The 22,945-nt window shown below is 39.7% G+C and overlaps 1 protein-coding gene across 4 annotated transcripts in view; it reads right to left on the bottom strand.

Annotated features, from left to right (window-relative positions):
- The window catches only part of CBLB (Cbl proto-oncogene B), a 194,944-nt gene that overhangs the window by 88,752 nt on the left and 83,247 nt on the right, over positions 1 to 22,945 (bottom strand). For all 4 annotated transcript variants that reach the window (XM_073306576.1, XM_073306566.1, XM_073306585.1 and 1 more), the window contains exons 4-5: positions 13,562 to 13,708; positions 1,350 to 1,506 (exon numbers count right to left, since the gene is read on the bottom strand). In XM_073306576.1, coding sequence (XP_073162677.1) covers positions 1,350 to 1,506; positions 13,562 to 13,708 — 304 coding nt within the window. The remainder of the gene's footprint in view (positions 1 to 1,349; positions 1,507 to 13,561; positions 13,709 to 22,945) is intronic.

Here is a 22,945-nt window from a genome sequence, read left to right as displayed (position 1 = left end):
CAGCAGAAGGGGCTGAGGATTGCAGAGAAATATCTCTGAGGGCTGGAATGCTGCAATTGTTACCTACTAGCAACATTTGGGCCGGGAGAGCCTCAAGAGGTTTGCTTGTGAGGAAGATAAACTGGAGGGGCAGGCAGCTGACAGTCTAATTGCCAGCAAAACTCATTCTTAATGAGGCAGAGAGGTAACACAATGCCCCCACAGCTCTTGGTATCCCCAGGAACCTTTTACAGTTACCAGCCTGAAAACCAGTTCAGCTTCAACAAAAAGGTTTCAGAATTTTCTGCTGAACACAGAATAAGTTTTTGTTTGGAATAGAAACTTATTCAAACCAGGCAAAGTTTAGGTGTTTCAACTGAATTTTGCAATGAAATGTTTTGTTTAACTCAAACCCCAAACTCAAAAGCAAAGCTTGGAAGGTGCAAAACCATACAAGCCAAAGATTCACACAAATCCTTGAAATCCAAAATAGCTGAGTTTTACACTAGCTCTAGCAAAGGCACCAGTAAAAAAAAAAATAAATAAATAAAAAAAAGTCTTGAAATATAATGATAAAAGATGCATTTTGGTTATTTCTGTAAGGGGAATGCTTTGATTGTGTTTTGAGACTCTGAGTTTGGCCTCAGAAGAGCTTAAACAGAGATGGGTTACACCTGAACAATTTTAACTTTGACTTTTATTGGTTCTGGCAATTTCACTTGGTGAAAGTAAGAGATGATAAAGAAACAAAAGCCCTGGATTCAACATACCCTACTATCATCCAACTTTTGCAAATGGTCCCTAGCCCTTTAATGGACTATACCAAATCCCCAGAAATGAACACGCCAGAATATTGTGGGCGTTCAAAAAAAAAAAAAATCAGATCTGGATCCAGATTTCACAGTGAGCACATCTTTAACAAACAAAATAATTTTCACAAACAATTCATTAAATTGTCAATGTACACTTCAGACAAAGAAGAAAAACAGCCAATGCCTGAATAAGTGATAGACTTCATTTACCAGAATTGCATCCTAATAATTACTCCTATATACAATATATAGAGAGGCTAAAGTGAGCAACCCAGGCTCATATTGTTTGAGAGAAATCTAAATGCAGGAAAAAATGCATGAGTTGCCACAACTGCATCACAATTAGGGTAGCCATGTCCACAAACTATGCACATATTGTTTTATGGGTGTATCTTAAAATATAGGCTTTGATACCAAAAAACAAAAAATAAACAAAGTTAGTTCCACGGTCTAATGTTTGAGTCATTCACTATTTTCCAACCATCTGACTTTTTTTGTCCATTTGGTGACTCACAGATCTAAGTTCTTCCATAATGCTGAAAATTTTAAGAATCTTACCTGAAATAGTCTAGTGAAGATATCAAATTCAAAAATTGAAATGTAGTCATTGCAGGTCAAGTCAATGGTAGACTTCAGAGCCATTGCTTCCAAACCAGAGCTTATCTGATGAATCTCATGAAGGCACTGCCGGAACACTTTCCATGGCACTATAGTTCTGTGAGGGGGAGAGAAAAGATTTAATAAGATGCCATATTGAAGAAATTTTCTTATTTAGACAGCACAACTCAAGCCTGACATTAATTTAATTATGTTTGATTTTGCTACAAAAACTAAAGCTCAGTTTTCTGCAAGGATTCAATCAAATGCTAGTACATCTTATTTTCCATTAAATGGATGTTGTTAAACTCCCTTTTATTTTATTATGCAAAATATTCAAGCCAAATTATTTCCCAAAATGGTGTGGTGGTGAGTTTTTTGTTAGTTTGTTTTTACTGTAAGTGAATTTTGTGCACGGGAAAGTTGATGGAGTCTCTGGTTCCAAGATTAAAATCCTCTATTTATCCACAGAACAGGTACAGCAAACCACCCCACATGATCCCAATCTTGACTTGAAGGAAACACCTCTGAGATGGATGGGAAGTTCTGTCTTCATGGTCTTTGGCCTCTGTTCAGACTAACAAGTATGCTATTTAGTGCCTACCGTGATTGCAGTTTTTGTGATTAAGGCTCATTTATACCAGTTCAATTTGTACAGGCCAACAACCTTCAGATAACTGCTATGACATCACTACTCAAAGCTGAGTTCACATCAGCAACCTAAGGAAGGGAAAGGCTCTTTAAGACACTGCCAAAGAGTGTGGCTTGCTCTATTTGACTATATGGCTGTTCTCCCGACCCCCTCCCAAAGAAATTGCTTTTAGAAATAAGAACATTGTTACAGAATGAGTAGTAGTGACAAAAAAAAAAACTGCAGGATGACAGCAATGGTAACGGGTTATAACAGTTACATGGATATTAGAGTGCAGCTCTTACCATGTCTATATCTGCACAAATTTGAAAGCTCTTCCAATAAATAATCCAAACTACTTTTCTGAATCCAATTTAGTAGCTAACTTTGAAGCAACTTTTGAGACTTTATTCAATAAATGATTTTATTCAGCGTTTGAGACTTTATTCTCTTTTCTCCTGACTAGAAACAAGGTCTACCTGAGCATTTAAGGAAGGGATTTAGTACTTGAGGACTCAACAGTTCAAGATGCTACTAGGCTGAGAGCCTGCTACTGGGGGTGGGGGGAAATCCTGCTTCCCTTCTGAAGAATGCAACAAGAGCTGGGGGAAGGCACCTCTCAGCCCAAAGTACTAGCAGCATGGAGAAAAAGAAGAAGCCTGTTGATGCAAACGAATTCAACATAGGATGAATAGATGCTACCATTAATGAGGAAGGGCAGCTGAAATGTACTGAAGGCCTCATTCAGCTAGACAGAGGCCGGCTGAGTGCTTTGAGTTGTCAAGCGTTAACAGGGAATGAGTCCCTTATTCCTGTGCCACTGGCAGAATCTGCCCCTACTTTTATTTGTAGCTCTGGAGCAGAGCGTGGCAGGCATGGAAAGAGCAATTCAGAACAAAGACATACTAAACTGATCCTCTCTAGCAGAGTCACATTTTGTTCACCTCAGGTCCTCTCCCCATCCTTCTGTATCCCATGTCCCTTTTAACTCATCTGCTGCACAAACTGGCAGGTTCTTCTGCCAACCATTGTCAATGAAGATGGTGAGATCTGGCACCCCACGCGATGCCCATCACGTGGAGGAACCCTTTACAAACCATGGCAGACCACCCATCAACAACTGCTGCTGCTTCTTCTTCACCCAGACGTCATTATAAAGGTTACTATCTAAATTCTGCACGGCATTAAATCTCTCCCTGCAAGGTGGACTGACTGACCTCAATGCCCCGTAGGAGTAGAGAATAGCCTACTTTACAGGATCACATTCTCGGTGATCTGTAGTTATTTGCAAGACTTTAAAATGTGTAGGTTTCAGAGTAACAGCCGTGTTAGTCTGTATTCGCAAAAAGAAAAGGAGGACTTGTGGCACCTTAGAGACTAACCAATTTATTAGAGCATAAGCAAATGTGTAAGATTTTGTGTTTTTAAAGCCAGTTTGTGTGTATGTGGATGCTAAAAAACAGTCTAAAGAGCCAAAGATACAACCCTCACACATGCTACAGATGCCTCATGGGCTTCTGCTGTTGACACTAACTTTAGAAAAACCCCACAACATTTTTATTCCACAAACATTTTCACATCTCCTTTTTACATGTACAAAGTAATTCAGATTACTTAGTAATATGGAGTTATAAAAGAAAATGATAGTTATATCTGACTGTTCCACACTAAGTAAATACTTGCCAATTCACCTAACTTTAAAAAAAAAGCTTTCAGCTAAAAGCAGAACGCTGAGGACTTGAGTTCATATTTCTGCTGCAGGGAAAAATCCTAATCTGGCCTTTACTGTATTCATAAAAGCCTTTAGACCTGGAAATCGAAATGTCATTTTGAAGCTTGTATTGAGAAAATCATAAATGATGATATATGATGAAGCCGAATAGATCTCCGCAGATATGTTCGTCTGTGTATGAAAAACAGGAAACCACAAAGAACTGAAGAGAGATACCACATCAGATGCCATTTAAAAAAGAATGCACATCAAATTTTGATCACGGTAAAGAAAGAACAAAATGTTGCACTGACTTTAAAGTACAAAGATAGAAAACCTCTGTGCATCCATGGTGTTAAAAACTACAGTTATATATGAATTTAGGTGTCACAATTACAGGAATTAAACAGGTAATCATAAATTAGACTTCCTCTTTGATTCTCTCATTAAACTTTCTGAATGGTGACAGCATCAAGATCACAGTACTAGAATAGCAAGGGTTAGAAGAGGAAATCCAAACTCTTAAAGCTAAAATTAATCTCATATGCAAGTGTAATCTCAATACAATGCAAGCAAAAATGAGTGATGTGACAGGATTGTCAGAACTCCCTCTTGGTTCTCCACCTGCTATAGTTTCATGAAGAAATTATTGGATGTGACCGATACACAGGACCTACCATCCTCTATTCACTTAATGTTATTACCCCTCACCTGATTAAAAAAATAATATAGATACAAAACTTCAAGGTCAGACACCTTAATGCACAATTCAGCCCATCTGCAACTCAGCCTATGACAGACATGTTCACAGTTGAGAGATTAAACCAGTGAAATAACATCTGAAGTTTATCGCGATAATCTTCCAGGACAGGTGTTTAAAAAAAAAAAGGTGTTCCTCATCTATAGTCCACTGAAATCCATCTGAGCCCTCCCAGTTATTTCAGTGAGTTTTGGATCTGGCCTGTTATGCCTTGACCATCATTTACTGTCCCCAGGAGAGCTGAGAACTGTTTGTTGTTGAAACACTCATTTCTGCTTCTGATAAAGTCACTCTGTAGCTTTTGGCACTAACCAGCTTGGGACCAGCCTACCTGAGGGACTACCTCTCTCCCGGCGCCATTCCGACAGCTGTGGTCAAGAGAAGTCCTTGAGCAGGAGGCCGCCTTTTATAGAAAAGAGGGAGTTTGCTAGCAGGGTGTTCTCTGTGAGGTCTCTAGGACTATGTAACTTGTTCCTCCCCATCTATCCTCCCCCTTTGTCAAATTCAGGCTACTTGGACTAATCTCCCAGGCACACTGCAAAAGGTGTGGGTAGGAGTATTTAGAAAAAGCTGAGAGTAAACTTCCCACAACAGTAAAGTGGTAGAAAGGAGCTTTGGTAGGTGGCTGTCAGATTGAGTTCCTGTTTGAATGATAATTTTAATGCTGTTGTGATTTCTGGTGTATTATTACACGTTGGGGATCTACAGTTTTGTACAGGTGTCTTTATTATTTAAATCCAAACACATTACTTCAGATGCTGCTTATAAAATGAATGCTGAGATAAGGATTTATAGAGAACAGTATGTTTGTCAAGCCTACTAAATAATGTTAGAGAAAGCATGTTTCCTTTACAATAAAAGAAGACAGGATCTGGTTTACAATCAAATGCAATCTGCCTCTTTTCCATCTTGAATTGTACAAAGTATTTACAGCTAATGGTTTCCAGGCTCTTTGTCCTTGTTTTGTTTGTTGCTTCATGCCACTAATGATGCCCAGCATTAGATGTTGGCAGGTATTTCTGCACATGCCTGATGAGATTAGGCAGATCAGTGGGAACTTGTCTGGAGAAGGAGGGGTTACGCACCTCTGCTGTGTTCATCAGGAAGATGCAATATGACACCCCCTACCATGTTAGGCTCTCTGTATAATTAGGATGAATAAGTGCATTGTCTTATATTTAATAACTATATAAGCTGTCATTGGCTGTATGATGTACTGTTACTGAGGCATTATTCTGGGGAGTATTTCATATTAGGAATACTAAAAAAGATAGCTATCCTCATTATAAATTCACTCAAACTGTTTGCTGCCCAAAAAACGGCTTTTCTCTTTTTTAAACATATGTTCAGCAACAGTTTGTCTCTTTTCTGATGTCTTCTAGGAAGCAGTACTAATTTCAGAAAGTATCAGGCTGTATGTTTTAGTTTGTTTTCATAAACATGTATTATATGTGCTATTTTATGATGCTCTTGGACGTGCTGTTGTACAATTAATTAAAATCAGAGAGAAAATATATAAAAGGAATAAATATGTGAAGTGGCTTGAAACGTACACCTGAATTAAAACACTAGGGAGCTAAGGACAACCATCTGTTATGTATTTAGGTGTGTTTTATTTATTTGAGACAGAACTTTTCTAAATCGAAAGAATTTAAAGCTCACTTAGGGCCTGATCCAACTCACACTGAAATCAGTGGGAGTCTCTGCACCCTTTCAATTGCAGTCAAAGCGTACCTATGCTGGTTTAACAACAACAAAATGGTCCTCTTTAAAGCTTTAGGAAGCTTGTTTGAGACCCTAATGCAGAAAAAGTGTCTCATATACACCTAAACACTGTCTCTTGCTGCAGACCTGACTGTATCTGGATAATCACCTCTGGTCTTCCTCTCATCTGAGGCGCCCACCAGAAGAACACATTCCCAGTGGAGACTGCCTTTCTATTTTCTCTGATAGAGTGACAGTAGTAATTGCATTTATAACAAATTGGTGGCATGAGGTCTGTTCTGGGCAGAGTAAAAGTTTTGTTTTAGACATCTTATTGAAACTGCTTTTTATATAAGCATTTGCCCCAAGGGTAGGGTTATTCAGGATTCCAAGATATATCATACTCTAAAACGCCAAGCCAAGCTTCCTCCAAGCCATTTGAAGGATTAGAGCTCAGCAAGTAATTCACAACAAATAATTTAACAGATGGATTTAGCTTCTTTTTCTGCTCATAGAATATCCAAGAGCAAACTGGGATTTTCCTCAAACTTTTTAAGTATTTGCATGTTTTGCTTAAAAGAACCAACAACTATGGATTAAAAAAAAATTATCTCTGTGAACATTCAACGTGCAATATCTGAGCTGCACTGGTCAGATGTGCATATGCCATTGTTTCTTCTCTCTCGAAGTAGAGGAGCTCAGAAGCACCTGTGGTGTGAATATGTATGTGTGTAACTTGGAAACTGACATTCTGCCAACATCCGTGCCAGTACAACTCTCTCAGAAATGCTGCAGAATGCGAACACAAAAGGGGCATGACTGTCCAAAGTGAATTTATTTAAAAATTCAAGCAGTCACCCAGATCTAAACAAAAAATTCTTTGAATGTTTGAGGAAACTGATGTGGGTTTCAGTTTATCATTACTGAACACAGCTTTCTTAGAATATTGCTCCAAACACCCTCCAGTATGAAAAATGGACCTCATGCTTCCTTTGGTTCTGAAGCCCAGAGCAAACAACCGCACAAGTCAATTCAAAAAAAGGCCTGAGAAGATCAGTCACAAGGGGGAAAAAGCACTTCTGCTCCACCATGCCATCCCATTCTATACAACAGTTACAATATTGACCCCATGTGTCAGAAGTACAACTGAAGCCTAACACAGGAGGGTAGGGAAGGGAAAGGAGGGTGAGGCTCTGGGAATAAAGAAGGAGCAAAGGAGTACGTATACCTTGCCTAAGCAGACTCTCTTTGGAGACTACAGGTTAGTATTTCTTGAGGCAGCACATATCTGTACAGAGCTGCCTACACACCATGGCTTCATTAGTGAACAATGGGTTCCAAACACCCACAGTCATCAAGGACCACAACCATCTGTGGGCATGCATGATCTGGAACAGCAAGGGGCTGGAAAAAAAGAGCTTTCTATTTTATGTGGGGTCACCCCACATTTCTCCAAATTCCTTTCTGTCTGTATCAGGGATTGCAACACACGCTATCAGGGATCCAAGTTAGGTCTTCTGCAAAGTCAGTCTCAGATCACTCTGTTTTTCTGGCCATACTCCTGTTCCATTTGAAAGTATTTGGGGAACCCATGTTAGTGGCTGATCTACTAATTCAGTACAAAGGTGTTTTTTTTGTTTTGTTTTTTTTGTTTTTTTTTAAAGGTCAGGAAGAGGCAGTGCTAGCTGCCTCCATGCTAATTTACATGAACATGGCTGCAACAAGGAATCCACCCCATCACACAGAACTGACTGCTATAGGCCTAGTGACATCAAGACCTTAGTGCAATGACTGACTGTGAAATGGCATAACAAACCTAGTCATACTTGTTCAAGGCTTGTCTCTCTGGTTCCAAACACCGTCATTAAGATCATCTTTCTGCCCCATTATTTTGACCATGTCATCCCTTTGAGCCCCTGCACTGGCTCAACTTTCCCCATTGTCTCATATAAAAGATTCTGATCCTTACATTTAAGCTCCTTCATTACTTAGTCCTGATCTGTAATGGTCTTTATTATTTAATGTGCTACAAACCTTCCACTCACTTTGGTCCATGGAGGATGGCAGCCTCCATTTCCTATTTGCCTGTTTCTCCCACAAACATCTTCACACATTCTTCCATGCAGAAGTCTTTCGTGGCCCTTTATCTGGCCACTGTCATTTGGCAGTTTCCTTTAGGAACCACAGAAGTGGATTTTGAGGAGGGATTTGAAGAGGAGGGAAATTAATGGAATGACCTCAATGAATAAATCTGTTAAACCCGGTCTTCCTTCAAATACTCCCGTGAGACCTACTTCTGTGGTGCCTAAAGGAAACTGTCAACTGATGATGGCTAGATAAATAGTCAGTAGGAACTTCTAATAGTTATCTTAGCTATTAATGTATTTTTAATTAAACAATTTGAAACCATCTGGCTGTGCACATAGCTGGCTGTAAATTCTGAAGGAAGACAAGCATGCTCTGATGCATATATTGGTAACCTGCAGAATGTGCCTTAAAGTATTTGTAGAGGCCCTGATGGTTGTAAAAGAATGAGCGCAGCAACACGTGTTCTTGGAAAAACAACACTGCTTATTATAGAGCAACAAAATAAAAAGTTTCCAATTCATTTGGGAAGAGCAGTCAAAGAGAAAAATAAGTGTTCAGCACAGACTGGATGCCAGGAATTGATCTTTGAGAATTTACTGTACATTCACATTAAAAAAATAAAAAGCAGCATGTCCCTTACTTTGCTGCTAGACAAAGCCCAAAAGGCCCAAAAATCTAAAGAGCAGGCCTAGGACATAATGGATCATGACTTTTGTTAAAGCTTCATTTATATTTCAAAATTTAGTCAGAAAAAAAAACCCTACAAAACAAGGTGGGATTGTGGGATGGTTTCCAATTGTTTTTTCAGAGAAACTCGAAAATGTTTATATTTGTATTCTGAAAAATCATAACATGATCAGCTATAAACAAAGAAATAATTGCATCTCTCTGCTCAGGGACACAAAACGTAACATAATTATTTCCATGTTTCTCATTTTAACCGCTTATTATTTCTCTAGGAGCCAAATCTCAAGGTAATTTACTTAGTGTTTACCTGAGCAAACTCCCATTGTCCTCAGAATAAGGACTGAGTAAAAATGAGTAGAAGATCTCTGGATAAGGTGTTCTATGAATTATGCACATACCAGAACCCTCTTATGTATCTGACAGCCCTAATTCAGGAAGGCAATTAAATAGATGCTTACCATGAAGCACGTGCATAAGTGCTGCTCTGAATAGTGCCGTTTTCCTAAATTTTAGTTTGTTTAAACAAAAAATAAGATTTTTGTTCAAGAAGTTATTGGAGTTTTTCCCTCTGCAATTAGAATCTCACTCGCAACGTGCTCTATTTAAAAGTGCTGATGCAAAAGGAGCTTGACACAGAAGGTCAATGAACCAGTATCCATCAAAGGCAACTGTATCTAAGTTGAAGCAACATACTAATATGCTTACAATGCATATATGTCTGTAATAGTTCTGAAGGGCACCTTACTGAAGTTGGATATATGGGCCAAAATTTTCAGACCTAGGTGCCTAAAGTTAGGCTTTTAAATCTGTATTTGGAAACCTAAATGTGTGGACTGTTTTTCCACAGGTCCTGGAGCTCCCACTGACTTAAATGGGATTTTGGGTGGCCAGCAACCCTGAAAAATCCTATCACTTTTATTGAAGTCTCTAAGGCCCCAATCCTGTCCATTTGTTTTTTAGAGGTAGAATTTTGATCACATGTAGATCCCCATTCACTTCAGTGGGGTTCAGCATTGACACAGGAATCTGACAGGAGGGAGCCAATAGCAGAATTGGGACCTAAATTTATGTCTATGGGGCCAAACTTCAGCAGGCAGGTTTGAATATACTATCTATATTTGAGCAATTAATTCAATATTGAACATATTTACCAGTATGAACACTGGAGATTTCATCATTTATTACATCTCGTCCAACACCCTAAAGCTTGAAGTATGCACTATGTCTAGGAAAGGGATAAGTAAGTATTTGCAGACCAATTTGTCAAAACACGCCCACCTTAAAAGGATGTGATCCCCAAAGGCATATCAGTGTGTGATACTCAGTGAATTAAAAGACAATTCATGCCTTAAAGGCTTCAGGCATTTCATTTCATAAAGAGATTAAATGGTGATGCAAGACAATAACTTTTACTCATCTAGATATTCAACATTCATGCTGTTACATGCTTTACAGTTACTTAAACACAATTAACTAAATCTGGGTGAATGCCAAGCATGCTGAGCACAAATTAACTGTTTACTACTGAGAAGTGAGGTTGTTAATCATGGGCAAGTGGCAGGTTCTTAAAAAGTCAGCCTACTAAAAATAGCAACTACTTATTGAGGTCTGTCTATGCTTGACACCATGCAAAATATAACACATGGTCCAAGCCCCAAGAAATTTACAGTTGAAATTAGAATCCACCTGGAAAGGTGGTTTTTTGTGTTTTTGTTTTTTTTTTTAAATGGAGAAATTAGATCACCAGGAAAGTGTGGCACAAACAGAGGTATGAAGACAAGAGACAAGAAGGAGAAGAGAGGCACTAAGTCAGCTGGCTCAGGAAAAGCAGAGAAAGAGGAGGGGTCAGAAGGAAATGAACAAGCCAAGGGTGAAGTTCAGAGTTGGATTTAGATTTATGGTTGCGATCTGTAAGTATTCAGCAAAGAAATGGATGTTGCAGCCAGAACAGCAGGTAAAGTTATCCAAGGATAGCACGAAAAAGGGGAAGGGACCAAACTCTAAGGATAACTAAGAAAAGAAGGACACACTAAATGAAAAGTAGATGATGTGTGGGCATTTAAAAAACTTGATATTTACAACTTGGTGTTTTTAATTGACTTTTTTTTTTTTAAAGGGTGCTCTATCACAAGAAATTTTAAGTAACATGCCCTGAGCCTTTGACAATAAAAATCCTCAAAAAAAATACATTTTTTTCTGACCCTTGATGATGTTTTGAAAGATCTTTTGAGCAGGGCCAATGGCAGCATAAAACATGCTCAGGTTCACTTCTCTTAACAAAAAGAAAAAGGAGTACTAGTGACACCTTAGAGACTGACCAATTTATTTGAGCATAAGCTTTCATGAGCTACAGCTCACTTCATCAGATGCATCCGATGAAGTGAGCTGTAGCTCACGAAAGCTTATGTTCAAATAAATTGGTCAGTCTCTAAGGTGCCACTAGTACTCCTTTTCTTTTTGCGAATACAGACTAACACGGCTGCTACTCTGAAACTTCTCTTAAAGAAGATCAAGAGATGGCATGATCAGGAATTGATCAGAAATAAATACTTATATGGGGAAACGATTTCAGATAGAGGACTATTTATTTTAGCAGGCAAAGCCAAATGAGATCCACTGGCTGGAAGCTGAAATTAGACAAAAGTCAGATGAGAAGTAAGGGGCAATTTAACAGCAAGTGTAATTAAACACTAGAACCATTACCTAGGGCCATAGCGGACTATCCATCCTTTGAAGTGTTTTAAATCAAGACTGGGTGTCTTTTTTAAAAGACATGCCTTAGCTCAAGTAGAGATTAAAGGCTTGACTCAGGAATTGCTTGGTGAAATGCTATGGCCTGTGTTATGCAGGAAGTCAAACTAGATGATCATAATGGTCCCTTGTGACCTTAAAAAACCAAAAACACAAACAAAAAAAACCTTTATGAATCTCGCCAACCTTTTTCTGTTCCTGCCATTATAAAAGGGTTTTGTAATAAATACTGATAATGAAGGCGTGACAAGACTGTATCACATTCATCTACAGCCTGCATAAAGTCCACAAAGTATTTTTAAAATGTTACAATTTGTGTTTGAAGTGCTCTATTTAGTTGCCAGTTTTTTAAACAATCCTGTATGCTCACAATACCCTCCTTGTACAGCGTATTCTTCTAAAAACTTGCTTCTTTCATTAAGCCTCCCAGAACTCATCTAGACAGATATGTTGTTTCCATCTATTCCTGCACTTTAACTGTTATTCCACACGTCATATCAGAGTTGGACTCTAAGGTCCTCAGTACAGGGACTCCATCTTAACGTATTTGTAAAGTAGCACACATATTCAAGAAACCAAATATAGTCAAACGTTACTAATCTGAGAGTATGCGTTAGGCAGTAAACTTGTTCATTGAAAATGTAGCAATATGGGCAGGGAACATCAGATTCAGTTAAAGTTCCTAATTCAGTCTATGGTAAATCTCTTGTAGCAGGACATGTAGGCAAGGAGAATACACATCATACAATGCATTGTGGTTTTGCATATCTTAAACATATCTTAAAATTCACCCTAGACGCAATGGCCCATAAAAAATGATAAACTGTATTTATTCTACTCCAAGAGTATCCATTAACCTAAAAAATATGGTTTAGACAATCTTTGGAGTGCCAGTATCTAATTAAGGTGAAACTATCTTTTTCTGACTGTATGGAGTAAGTGCCTTTTAGTTTACTAGACGGATAGAAAATATTTCTGGAGTGACAAGACAGCAGCTTCTTACCCTCACCTTCAAGGACCTAAATCATCTCACCTCCACCCACGTATCTTCTCTCATTTTGACAAATTTAGCTGCAGGTGTTTGCAGGATCAGAAACGAAGTGTTCATATTCACCTTCAAATTTAATTTCTCAGATGTAGAAGAGTGATGAAATAATTTAACACACTGTGGTCAATGTTTAAGTGAAAATAATTCCTTAAACTGAAATGAAAGGGATTATGGACAGGAGTAAGTGTGCTGTTTTCAGGATGGGGCCTCTAATGTTACACTGGTTAGCAGAAGAGGATTTCGAGACAAGTACTGGTTTTAGTCAGATTAGAGACTACTGTAATTTATATTCCTATCTTGCTTGAAAAATTTGGTCCTAGCTTACGTTACTTTCCAAATTTAAAATTTTGCTTAACACACAGAAGGACAAACTGGAAATGGAAACCAACAGGAAAGTGAAAAGCAGATAGGACTTGTTTATGGGATTTGGAGAAAAGGATCAAAATTCATATTAATTTTAAGAAAACAAAAAGAAATTGCATCATAGGTTTTGCACCTTCTACAGCAACACAATTTGAAAGACTAAAAGGAAAACAAAACTTTCTTCCTAATTTTCCCTTCATGCCATCCGTAGTTCATTTTTTTTTACATGTATTTTACCTACAGAAGAGAACTACTGCACCCAACCTTTACTTCTTGAAACTATATAACCATAAAGAAACTAAATGCGAAATCATTATGGCAACTCTGGCAAAAAAAACATATCTATTCTATTTGCATTATTTAAAACAGTACTTCTCTGTATGCATGTTATAAGACAGAATTCACAATCCTTCTAACCAGCAATACTTACTTGTCTCCAAAAAATTTTCTCCAGAACTCTGCAGCATCTGCTTTTGTGATACGAAAGTTGTCACCCTGGAATTGGCCATTAGGAAAGATTGCTTTGATTTCTGCCAGCATGTGGCTGAAGATCAGGGACAGCTTTGTAAGGTTTCGCCTGCAATTATAAGAAAAAGAAAGAGGGAAAACCTTAAAACCATTAATAAGTCTTTCAACTTGTGTTTATTTAAGGTGTTTGTACTATCGGGTGATAAAAGGGAAACAAAGAACCCCCAATTCAAGCCCCAGTAAATAAGTGACTAACACGTTTTATTATTTTTTCATATTTAACATGTATTTGCAATGCAAGTATTCACATACGTTCCACTGACAATTTATACTTAGCTTTAAGCTACAACTTTCAAAAATGGAATAGAATTTGATTCTGTTTAGCACCTGTTTGTGATAGTTCATGGGAATCTCAAAGTTTTTTAATCAATAGAACAGTTAAACTTGTATATCTTAGGATTGCCTACAATTTAATTGCCAGCAATTTAATTGCTGAATATTAGACAACTACTATGGACTTGGATAATCACTAAATACATTTTCATGTGTGACGTACCACCTTTCAATCCAGAAGCGTAAGGACAGTGTTAATTGTCCACTCTATCACATCCCACTTATTCTGCCTAACACTTTTATTCTCTTGATTCTCTTCAACTTCTCTTTATTGCAGATGCTTCCTATTTCTTGTTTTCTTTAACATGCCTCCTCTAGTGTTAATGTTTCCTTCAAGTTTTCAGTGGCAAACAAAATCAAGACTTTTGCTACTAGTTCACTTCTATAAATTTTCAGGCTTCACATCAGTTCGTTACCAACAGCAATTTAGTTTCAGTGACAAAAAATCCCATTTAGTGTAGTAAAAAGAACAATGCATCCTTCAACTCAGATATCCTTTCTGGTGAAAGTTTGTGAGAAGAGGCTTTGGGAAGAAAAACTCCCCCAAGGCTTTCGTTGTGGGAATATCCTTGATCACCCTAGCTAAGAAAGGTTTCAGAGTAACAGCCGTGTTAGTCTGTCTTTGCAAAAAGAAAAGGAGTACTTGTGGCACCTTAGAGACTAACCAATTTATTTGAGCATGAGCTTTCGTGAGCTACAGCTCACTTCATCGGATGCATACCGTGGAAACTGCAGTAGACACACAGAGACCATGAAACAATACACCCTCCCACCCCACTGTCCTGCTGGTAATAGCTTATCTAAAGTGATCATCAAGTTGGGCCATTTCCAGCACAAATCCAGGTTCTCTCACCCCCCCTCCCCCCCACACACAAACTCAGGCTCCTGCTGGTAATAGCCCATCCAAAGTGACCACTCTCTTCACAATAGAGAGAGTGGTCACTTTGGATGGGCTATTACCAGCAGGAGAGTTTGTGTGGGGGGGGCGGAGGGTGAGAGAACCTGGATTTGTGCTGGAAATGGCCCAACTTGATGATCACTTTAGATAAGCTATTACCAGCAGGACAGTGGGGTGGGAGGGGGTATTGTTTCATGGTCTCTGTGTGTATATAATGTCTACTGCAGTTTCCACGGTATGCATCTGATGAAGTGAGCTGTAGCTCACGAAAGCTCATGCTCAAATAAATTGGTTAGTCTCTAAGGTGCCACAAGTACTCCTTTTCTTCTAGCTAAGAAAGAGACAGGGTTTTTAAGGCCTCAGGGCCAGCCCAGATATGTAGCAGATAAGCAGATGTATCTGGATACATTTTTGCATCTAATTTATCTTTAAAAATTAAGGCAAGAACCATTTTTAACTACACAAGTTAAAACCTCCCTTACAACTCTATAGTGCTGCAAGCAATTAAACCAAAACATAATAAAATGTTTACTATTTTGTAATTGCTTGTAGCTTTTTTTTTTTAAAAGAGAAAAATTCAAAGTTACTTAAGTTACAAAGTTCCTTTTTAGATACATGAGAAGTACAATTGATGAAGTTACCCATGACAAAATAAATATTTTTCAGAATAGGGAAAAGTATATTTTCCCTGCTCACCTAACTCAAATAGCTGAAGTGATTTCCCAAAGCCTTCCCAAAAGGAAATGCAACTTACGACTGAAAATAAACATGGAAAATTTCAGCCTAAATAGAAGAATACTGAAGAACTCATGAGCAACTGAAAACAGAGAGTTAGAAAGGCAGCTGAATTGAAGCTTTTTCTATAGGTTTTGCTATCAGGAAAGCTATGATAAAAAGAATTACAACAAAACCACAAGTCTTAAAAAAAAAAGTGTAATTAATATACTGCATTGCCTCCCCCACCCCGCCAAATGGCTGTGGGGTTAGCTCTTCGGCAGTCTTTAATTAATCTAGTAAAAATCAGATGCCTATAATTCGGGTGTCCAACTGTTTCTTATTTTCTGGATTTGTTCCCCTCCACCTCCCCCACTCTCTGTTTCCTTTGTTCTTTTTAATTAGGCCCATATGTTCTTTATTTTTAAATCTCAGGACTCAGGCCTGAAACACAGTGCAAGCAACCACAATCTTACAGTGACTTTTCAATCACCAGGGTCCACCTCAGACTAACTTATATTTTTTAAGTCACGTTCTCCTTCCACTTCCCATCTGCTCTCCACATCTGGAGGACTGTTGCCCATACCATTACAGATTCAACCAGTTTGGGAAGACCTAACTGGACAGTTAGTTTGGCATGGTCAAACAGTGCATTGATTTCAATAGGACAAGTTGCACTGAAAGTGAGGCAAGTGATAAAGTATCATGCTGAACACGGGCCAAGTATTAGTGTCTGTTCTATGATCAGGCAGCCATTTGAATTATACAACAGTGGCTCTGCCCTACAAACAACTCAGCTACAAAAAATTTGGGGAAGTAGTCAGAGGCATTATTTTCAAAGGAAAAAGTTCTTCTTTCGTTTCATTGAAAATATATTAATGCCCATCTCTTATTTAGTGTTTTCATCAGTAGACCTCAAGCACTTTACAGGGGGAGGCAAGTATCATTATCCTCATTTTAAAGATGGGGGAAACTGAGGCATGGGGCAGTGAAGTGACTCTCTCAAGATCAAGCAGGCCAATGAGAGAGCCAGGAATGGAACTTGAATCTACTAGACCATGCTGACACCTACGCATTTTCTATCTATCTGTCTGATATCCATAATGAAGCCTCCCGAAAACCTGAAGTTGTTATTGGTTAAAGTTATAAAGCTTCATATTTTTACTGAAATAGATTGGACATAGTTAATAAGTAACATGGATATGGTGAATTACTTAAACTGAGAACTAATCATCTGTAAGTATTATTTTAAAAATATACTTACAGATCATTATTATTAATCAGTGGCTAAGTCACTGAGTTCCAATTTCATAAAATAAACTTTTCAAGCACAATTAGTGCAACAGGTACTTAATACATATTCTACAGAAAATCTATAGCAGATAGCGGCAGCCCTGCTGAACCACTAGAAATCACAATTGACTGGGAGAGTCTCCAGGATCGACTGTTTGGTGACCACTGGCCTAAGCTAAGGCATGCTCCCTGTCTGCCCCAAAGCCACACCGCTCCCAGAAGCGGCCAGCACGCCCTTGCGGCCCCAGGGCGGGCGCTCCGCACACTGCTCCTGCCTGCAAGCCCCGCCCCCGCAGCTCCCATTGGCCGGGAACAGAGAACTATGGACAATGGGAGCTGCGGGGGACGGTGCCAGTAGAGAGGGGTAGCACGCGGAGCCACATGGCCCCCCCCAGGGGCTGCAGAGGAGCGTTGGCTCCTTCCGGGAGCGGCATGGGGCCGGGTCAGGAAGTGAGCCTAAGTCCCGCTACACCATCTACCGGGAGCCGCCTGAGGTAAGTGCCGCCCGGCGGGAGCCCACACCCCAATCCTCCTCCCGGAGTCAGCACTCCGAACCACCTACTGCACCCCAAGCCTCTGCCCCAGTCCTGAGCCCCCTCCCAGAGCCAGCATCCCAACACTCTGCCCCAACCCGGAGCCCCCTCCTGCACCCAAACTCCCTCCCTAGAGCTTACACCCCTCACCTCCTCCTGCACCCCAACCCCCTGCCCCAGGCTCAGCCCAGAGCCCCCTCCCACACTGTGAAGCTCTCGGCCCCAGCTCAGAGCATCAACGGTTGCTTTTCCCTAATCTTTGGGGAGGGGCCCTCTCCCAGCAGAATTTAGAGCTGCTCTAAATCACGATCAGTTGCACAGTCCCCCTAACAGGCTCTATTACAGCAGGGGATTGCCAGAGTGTAGCAGAACTCCAACCATTACTTCACTGCTATGCTCCCAATATGCCCCCTATGTGGTGGCCAGAAGGAGAGAGGCACCACAAAGCCAAGTATGCAGATTCTACATCTTCTGGGGATTCCTCTATGCTAGGGGAATAGCTGAATAGACTGGCTTTCTGCCTGCCTTATACCACCAATGCAGCCCTCAGTAGATGGATCAGGTGGCCAGAATCTTGCCTATGGTGTTTATATTTGATGGATCAGAAGCTAAAGCTAAGATAGGGGGTGTAATGTGTTATCTAAGGGTGGTGTACGAAGACAGACTGAACTTTAGTGCTTCTTGTTTTCTTCTCTGGGGGTGCAATTCACCTTGCTTTGAAAAAATCTGTTACCACCTCATCCCCCCCATAGGAGCTGCACATAGGATCTCCCTGTAGAGTGGCTTTACCGAAGTGGCTGTGCACTCCCTGAATGCTGTGGGAAGGCTCTCCGTGACAGCCAAGTAGCCACACTGGTGTAGTACTAAGTGCAGACGAGAAAAGAGATTTCAAATCCACATTTATGTGGCTCCAGAAGTAACTGGCTTGCAGGTCTACAACTACCATTTAAGCATACAGGCACCCTGGTACTGGCTTGGAGGTGTTAATTTCCTCTCCTGGACTGTCCCACACTCCACTTGTATAGAGCCTAAATATCCCTGCTTTTTGTGAGTGCAGTGAATTTTACCCTGGATGCAAATGTCTTTTCTTCTTTCAGGAACTGAAGTTGTGGTGATGGCTGGAAAACTGAACTGTCATCTTATAAACAGAGCACAATTCATTATAATACATGACTGCAGTACCCCTGCATTAATTAGGGTTAATAAACCATAGTGTAAGGAAGATTGTCCAGTCCCCTAATCACTAGACTGATTCCAAAGACCTGTTTTCATTTCCCAGCTCAACTACAAATGTCCTGTGCGACACTGGGCAAATCACTTGGTTTTTAAATACATCCCTACTTCACAGGGTGTTGTGAAGATAAAAATCTATTAAGGATTGTGAGGTAAGCAGATGCTAAGGGCCCAAATATTGAACTATTTTAATAATTAACTGGTGTAGGAGATAACACTTGGGTTGTTAAGTTCTCTAAAGATCCAGACTTCCTTCCAAAGTCCCAAATTCAAACAGGAATCCCATATTGTACTTCACAGAAGGCACAATGCAAGTGAGGACATGACAGGATGCCTATTCTACAAGCACTACACTGGCACACCTGCTGCCCTTCACCCACACTGCTGTAGCCCTGTAGCATACACTTATAACAGCGACAGAGGGGTTTTCCATCACTGCAGTAAATCCACCCCCTTGAGAGACAGCAGCAAGGTAGATGGAAGAATTCTTTTGACCTAGCGGTGTCTATACTGGGGGTGAGGTTGAACTAACTACATTACACAGGGTATGACATTTCTCACAGCCCTCACTGATGTAGCTAGGTCAAGCTAAGTTTTAGGTGTAGACCAAGTAATCCATGGCAGAACAGAGGAAACCATGATGCAGGAAGGGATCACATCCTTTTTTCTGGATTGCCACACTTAAATCAGAAGTACAAATTTCAATCATCTTATACCAGAAATTGTTACTCCGTGGTGACACTTAGGAATATCTTGCCACTAATTAATTGTATATAGGCCACATGACTCACTCCTTCCCTTATCATCTGCCACCTGCCCAACACCTACTGTAGATGCAAATACTCCTCCACTGGGTCAACCTGACCTCCAACGCATAGACAATTAGACTTTTCCATTCCCAGTTCAGGCTGAGTTTCCACAGCCCACCTGAACCCACCCAGTATCTTCAACTTCTACAGAGAGAGAGAGTGCCCGAAAGCATTGACACAGTCAATGAGCATTCTGGAAACAGGTTTTGACAAAAACCCTGTATGCTGCAGTAAAGGCTGTCTTTTGTTCACATTGAACATATACATCTAGCTATAGATAACCTATGGAGGGTCAAATTTTCAGGTGGTAGTGTTCCAGCACAATCAAGGGCTATGTATGGTGGTCAATGGAGCTCTGCTGACTTACACCAATCGAGGATCTTCTCCAGAGACTACACTTTTTTTTCCATTTCTAACTGCAAAAGTATATAAATGTTCAAAGCAATTAACATACACTATGAAGCAATTGCTTGTCAGAAGCAGTTTTCTAAAACAAAGCCATCTGAGAGGTATACACTTCAGCCCAGAAGGAATTTTCATCACTCCATTGTAATCATTTGAAAATAGGGCTTAATAAAGAAAATATTATGGTATGTTAACCGTAATAGCTAGCAAGTAATAAAGATTTTTGAAGAGAAGTTCTACCCCTCAGTTTCTATAAAATAGGAAATTTAAGCATGCCTGGCATGGAACAACATTAAAAACTAGGCTGTGCCAACATTTAATTTTATTTTATGGGAGGTGGTGCGGTCTGGCTGACTTGGAGTTGGAAGACCTGGGTTCCATTCGTGGTCCTGCCACTGATCTGCTGTATGTTTGATAAACTAGTACACTTTTGTGCCTCTGCTTCCCAGTCTGTGAAATGGGAATAATGATAAACACTCAGATCTACAGAGAATACACTCATCAGTCATTAGATAGGACCATTATGTACATAAATATACAACACGAAGCAGAGGTCCCCATGTCTTACTCCATCTTTGTAATAATTGAATGGCACATAAAATAAAATCAGACAATTTTTATTACAAAGACACATTGCAAATAAATTGAAACAAAACACATCTGCCTGCCTATTATTTTCTCTAGAGTCCATTCTTGTCACTTCTATGCAGAGAGCTTTTAATGTATGCTACCAGTTGTCTCTTGATTAAAGTAACTGCTCTGCCTCTCATTTTGAAATAAATGTCTGTATAGTCCTAGAGATCTCCAACCGTGTGCAAGAGAAGTCAGATTCTCTAAGAGGTATAACATGAATGACAGATTGTTTAATTTTGCAGTTACGTCATGCTGAAAATTAGATTACCATGAGATTGCTTCCTTTGAATCATTTAATAAATGATTTTTATCTTTGCACAAGAGTACATATTATTTGTTAGGCTGCAATCTGCCACAGTAAGTGATGTGATCACTCATGCTGACAGGTTTTCAAGTTCAAAAAATGCAACACAATTCCCCTTTCATAAGGAAAGCACCAGAGTGAAGTCTATTAGATCTAGAATGTCTTTAAATCAAGACTAATCAAACATTTTTTTGTAAATCATGTCTAAAACAGAAGTAGTTCAATCTACTATTAAAGAAAAAATAAGCCACTGTACAATATTTTTATTTAGAATACATACATACACTAAGAAAGCTCTTTTTTGAAGAGCATTCATAAGGTGAACTGATGATTTTTTTTTAAAACTCTACAATATAAAAAGCAAGCTGATAAAGCTTGAAAATCCAAAGCACACACAAAGCTCATTTTCCCATGATCAGTTATATTTAAAACAAACACTTCAGGTCTGCATGTTCCGGATACAGTAAGACTCACAGGATATTGCACTAAGCAACAGTAAGGGAGGAAGGATGGTCTTGGGGTTAGGGCACAGACCTGGGAGTCAGGATGGCTTGGGTTCTCTCTCCCTAGCTCTGCTATTCACCATCCCTGTGTGACCATGTATGTCACTTAGCCTTTGTTCCTCAGTTTCCCAATCTGTAAAGAGGGGATAACACTTCCTTATCTCGCAAAATCATTGACACACTTAATGAAGAGTTCAGTGCAAGTTTGAAAGCCTGTCTTTCACAAACAGAATCTGGTCAAATAAAAGATATTACCTCACCCACCTTTTCTCTCTTCATTAATATAGTATTTTTGGATGTTCCACTACCATGGTGATTAAAACCATAGACATGACAATAAAACTAACTGTGCCTTTTCTACAAATGTCTGAGTATCTCTTCCTTCCCCTTCAACCCCAAATTAATACATTTCTTCAATACCTGCCAGCTTTTCTCCTGCAAAGAATGAAATATGGTCTCCTTCTGACATGAGTGCCAGGCTGTCAATCACCAACTGCCAATGCTGTAAGGACTGCACTGGAGTTTATCCATAAATTATCTAGGATGAATGTCAGATGACATACATAATGGGGCTGCCACCATCTGTGATACCAGCCAGGAACATTTCACTTCCTGCAACCCGATGCCACTCTGACCCCAGCCTCATTCCTTCCTCCTACTCCCCTAGGACTTTCTTCTGGTCTTACAGACAGAAAATAAGTGGGAGGGGGAGTGAGGGGGGGGGAGGGGACACAACAACACACAACAGGGGACAAAACCAGAAGGTGGACTAGTGTCCCATTCCATGTAATTGTAGATTATTGCTTGTGTGGGATACATCTAATGTTAACAAATTAACCCTACTTAATGCACTGAAGGAAGTAAAAACAACTGAAGATCGCTTCCAGTATGCCCTGTGAGAGAAAATTGTTTCTAGCCTCTGGGGGGGTCAGTTCAACTCTGGGATATGTGTAGAAATCACTTTTAAAAGCATGGGAAGGGAGGGAGCATGGTTCAGTATCTGAAGTATGGGTCTGGGAGTCAGAATAATTGGGGTTCTAATTCCTAGTTCAGCCAAAACACCATGGGAAACTCATTTAACCTCTCTGTGCCTTAGTTTACCCATCTGTAAAGTGGAAATGAGAATACCTCCTTCCCTTGGGTAGTGTGAGGTTTAACAAACGAATAACTACACTGAGGACTTTGAATGAAAAGCACTGTGTAAATGTAAATTGTACGGTGTCATCTCATATATGCGTAACAAGTCATTTATACAGAAGTAATTACCATTTTTTTCATGAATCCTGGAAAAGCTGAGTTTGTGAATAACAGGAAAGAACTTACTCATACATTTATCCTCTGGGTAAATGCTTAGCCAGTGCTTTTCTGCCAAATGCTGAGAGAGCATCATACAATCCTCAGTGCTTGAAGAACTGGAAGTTTCCTAAGGGGGTGGGGGAGTGCTGAAACAAAAGAAGTTGCTCACCATTGTTACCTCACACCTTCATTCTTCCTCTCATAATTTTAAAACAATTTTAAAGCCTCCCCTATCGGTATTCCTTCCCTTTTCTTATTTCTATAGGAGGAATGATGAAAAGAAAAAGCCAAAAAGAAAGAAACAAGGCAGGCAAAGAATGAAAATCCTTGCC

Source organism: Lepidochelys kempii, chromosome 1 (assembly GCF_965140265.1).
Source record: "Lepidochelys kempii isolate rLepKem1 chromosome 1, rLepKem1.hap2, whole genome shotgun sequence".
Classification (NCBI taxonomy): Eukaryota; Metazoa; Chordata; order Testudines; family Cheloniidae; genus Lepidochelys; species Lepidochelys kempii.
The sequence above is the reverse complement of the archived record's forward strand: the minus strand, read 5'-3'. Positions and strand labels throughout refer to the sequence as shown.